The 4,258-nt window shown below is 32.6% G+C and overlaps 1 protein-coding gene across 1 annotated transcript; it reads left to right on the top strand.

Annotated features, from left to right (window-relative positions):
* Window positions 1-6: 6 nt before the first annotated feature.
* LOC136795031 (zinc finger protein 420-like) lies at window positions 7-1,868 on the top strand. Its single transcript, XM_067052212.1, has one exon. It carries the CDS (start codon window positions 129-131, stop codon window positions 1,365-1,367), a length of 1,239 nt encoding a protein of 412 aa, XP_066908313.1. The 5' UTR covers window positions 7-128; the 3' UTR covers window positions 1,368-1,868.
* Window positions 1,869-4,258: the final 2,390 nt, after the last annotated feature.

Below are 4,258 nucleotides of genomic sequence, written 5' to 3'. Positions count from 1 at the left end.
AATATAAAGCAGTTCGACCTAGTACTTTAAATAAGCACATAGTGGCCCATCATACTAGTGAGAAGCCTCATCAATGTCCTCATTGTGAATATAAATCAGTTAAAAAAGTTTATTTAAAACAACACTTAATGGCCCATCACATGCTTGAGAAACCTCATCAATGTGCTTATTGTGAATATAAATCAATTCATTCTAGTACTTTAAATAGACATACAATGGCCTGTCATACTGGAGAGAAGCCTCATCAATGTCCTCATTGTGAATATAAAACAGTTGATGTCGGAAATTTAAATCGACACATAATGGCCCGACATGCTGGTGAGAAGCCTCATCAATGTCTTCATTGTGATTTCAAATCAGCTACTCTTAGACATTTAAATCAGCATGTAATGGCCAGTCACACTGGTGAAAAGCCTTTTCAATGTCCTCATTGTGAATATAAATCAGTTCGAAAAGGTTGTTTAAAACAACACATAATGTTCCATCATACTGCTGATAAGCCTCATCAATGTCCTCAGTGTGAATATAAATCAGTTCGAAAAGGTGATTTAAAACAACACATAATGGCCCGGCACATGGGTAAGAAGCCTCATCAATGTCCTTATTGTGAATATAAAACAGTTCGAATTGGAAGTTTAAAGAGACACTTTATGGCCCATCACACTTCTGAGAAGCCTCATCAATGTCCTCATTGTGAACATAAATCAGTTCATTCTAGTACTATAAATCGACACATAATGGCCTGTCATACTGGTAAGAAGCCTCTTCAGTGTCCTCATTGTGAATATGAATCAGTTAGTCTTAGTCATTTAAATGCACACGTAATGGCCCGTCATACTGGTGAGAAGCCTCATCAATGTCCTCATTGTGAATTTAAGTCAGTTAATCTTAGAAGTTTAAAGGAACACATAATGGCCCGACATACTGGTGAGAAGCCTCATCAATGTCTTCATTGTGAATTCAAATCAGTTACTCTTAGACATTTAAACCAACACGTAATGGCCCGTCACACTGGTGAGAAGCCTCATCAATGTTCTCATTGTGAATATAAATTTGTTGGAAAAGGTGATTTAAAACGACATATAATGGCCCGTCACACTGGTGAGAAGCCTCATCAATGTCCTCATTGTGAATATAAATCAGTTAAAAAAGGTTATTTAAATCAACACATAACAGCCCGTCACATGGGTGTGAAGCCTTATCAATGTCCTCATTGTGAATATAAAACAGTTCGAATTGGAAGTTTGAAGAAACACATCGTGGCCAGACATACTTGTGAGAAGCGTTATCAATGCCACCATTGTAGCTATAGAGCAGTAAATATTCCTCAATTAAAATCACATATTATGGCTTGTTATTTAAGTTAGCCTCATTGCGAATACATAGAAGCTTATAATCAGTAATAATAGCCTTCCATACATTCGACAGGTCTCTTCATTATTCTCACTGTCAATACAAAGCAGTTCAAAAACACATATAACTGCCTAGAAGTCTCATCATGTCCACATTGTATTTATAAATTGATGTTTGATACGTTATAAGCAGTGGTAAACACTGCATGTATAACGTATATTGCTGTTGCCAATGTATTGCTTATAATATGATAACTGTTTTTCGAAGTTTAATTATTATATATGTTTTAAATGAAGTTTCCATTATGGTTTTTCAAGGTTATGAAACCACAAAACACTTGACCTGTTCTATAATCAATGAATCAAGCAGTTTATTGTTCTGTACAACCTTACTTTTATTAACCATTAGGGTGTAAGATTAATGAATTTAAAATAAAAATTCTTGACCCAAATTTGATGGTTTGAAAGGCATGTAGAAAAATATAGATAGTTTTGTCTTATGCTTTTAATTCAACATATTTTTATTTTGTCGAAAAAAAAAAATTAATATCTTAGAAATATTGCTTTTATTATTCCTGTTGTTCTCTATTTTACATATTTTGTTTTTGTTGTATTGAAAGTTTCAGTTATAACTTTGTTAATTTAAGCAGTTTAATTCATTTTTCTTTAGATCTTAGTAATTAGTTTTTCTTTTCAAAGAACAAATATCAATACTTTGATAAGTTTTTAGTTATTCGATGAATATTCATTTTCTTTCTTTCATTTAGTTTTTGTTTAATGATTTAGATTAATTTTTTTGTGATAAGCATAATTAGTCATTTGTTGCTATGGAAGCTATCACAAACCTAAAATTTGTTATTTTATCCTTTGAGTTAATTGATTGGAATGTTGAGGAAAGAGACAACCTTCATGTGCATCGAAAAATAAAAGGCTAACCTCCACATCCTATTAAAGATGTCAAAGTGTGCCTATCTATATCTGTAGAAATGGGGATGTAATAATTTACTTAGACTTCATATAAACGTGAGTAACATATTTGAGTTTGACAGATTACAACATTAGGGGTATTCATGATCTTTGGTTTAACATGTGAAAGCGTGTTAAATGGAAAAACTCATGTTAAATCGAAAAAAATTGCCTTCTTTTACCGTGGTAAAACGAAATAACATTTAACATGGCTGAGAGTCTGTTACTTGGTCTGTTAAATGGAGAATGACGTCACACAATAGACCAGTTGAGATCGCGACCATTTTTGTTGTTGTGACAGCTCAGTTCTTTCGTGTGTTTGTGGTATTCATATCCCTGCTATTAAACCAGAATGGATAATTTTAATGATACATTTGAGAAAAAAAACAGTAATAAAAACAATGTAATTTCATTCTAATATCTGAAAATTTGTAAACGCTCGCCAGATAAAAATCTCACTATATGAACCATGTAATTATTCTTAGGGGACATATGTCCCAGAATAAAGTTATTTTTTCATTTCATTTCATAAGCTAAACTTTCACACAAATTCCACTTTTCACTCACTCTAGGCATGTTGTAATTAATTACTTAAATCAAAACTGAAGTAAACAATAACATGAGGTTATGGAAGGAAGGTTATAAACATAAAGGCTTATACAAGTTGCTGAGAAAATCCGCTAGGGGCTCTCATGCATTTAAGGTTTAACATGACTTCAAATAGGGCTGCTCACAATCTTATAGCTATAACATTTAACATGGTAAAACATTTAACACAACATCATGAATACCCCTATTAAAGTCCAGTCACATTCATAGAAGAATACACTTGCAAAATATCAAGTTTTTTATTTATTTTTTCACTAGTTACTAAATTAATAAACTCCAAAATTTTTTAACTTACTAAAAATCTTGTCCTTGTCTTATTTAATGAAAATAAAATATGAGCCCAAAATGTGCTCTTTCCAATCATTACTTTATAAGATATGGCTCTTTACAAATTTATCATTGTTTTAAAAAATTTTAACCATCTCTTACTTTGTAAGATATCTTCAAAACTATTCAATCTACGAGGTATGGCGCCTGCTGAGACCGTACCACACCCTCTTAAGAGATCTGGATCTTCACATTGGTCCCGAATACCCTTTTGGTCGAAGCAATGATTTGCTAGTCCATGACCCCAGTGTTCTCTATTATCAGCTTTCAAGCATAAAATTATACAAAACTCACTCAGAGCCTCCCTCCGGGCATTTGTGAGGCCCCGTTAGCCAATGGGTGGCATTCACAAAAAATAGGGGTGGGAGTGACGAACCCACCCTATGAAAAACCATTTCAAGAAACACGCGATGTATTTCCTTAATACATGCGTGAGGCCTTGGACCTTCACAATCTGTTGCGCCAATAATAATCATGGATTGATTTTTTTTTTTTTTTTCAAAATACAGTACTTACAGCTAAAGCTAACTACTCATCTCCAAAATATCAGGCCATAGATCAGATATCTTCTTGAAGCAATATAAGATTAGATGTCTTCTTCAAACATCTAATATTTCTCGTTTTACATATCACATATTTTGGATGGCATTATTAGGCCATTCATTTTTCAATAAAAGAGAAGATGGTCCAGGTGCAGTCAAGAGAGAAAAGAGAAATACTTTATTTATTTATCTATGCTGCCTAAATACATTAGGTTGCTATCTCACACACCATACTTATCAATCCGTAATCGGACATATTTACATTACACATACATGGTATAATCAAAAAAAAAGATATACAATAATAGGATATAATAAACAATTTTTTTTCACCACTACAGAATGTCCTCATTGTGAATATGAATCATTCAAAACAATTTTTTATTTTTCGAATCACTAGGTTTTCGAGCTATAGGCTCATGAATAAAATAATTTCCTGTTCCAACTTTTGATTGCAATATT

The sequence above is a fragment of the Halyomorpha halys genome, unplaced genomic scaffold (assembly GCF_000696795.3).
Source record: "Halyomorpha halys isolate HHAL.00 unplaced genomic scaffold, Hhal_1.1 Scaffold1900.1, whole genome shotgun sequence".
In the NCBI taxonomy this organism is placed as follows: Eukaryota; Metazoa; Arthropoda; class Insecta; order Hemiptera; family Pentatomidae; genus Halyomorpha; species Halyomorpha halys.
The sequence above is the reverse complement of the archived record's forward strand: the minus strand, read 5'-3'. Positions and strand labels throughout refer to the sequence as shown.

What these genes read in the sequence shown, in the direction of transcription:
- LOC136795031 (XM_067052212.1), top strand. Translation starts at nt 129, where the DNA reads ATGGCCCATCACATGCTTGAGAAACCTCATCAATGTGCTTATTGTGAA.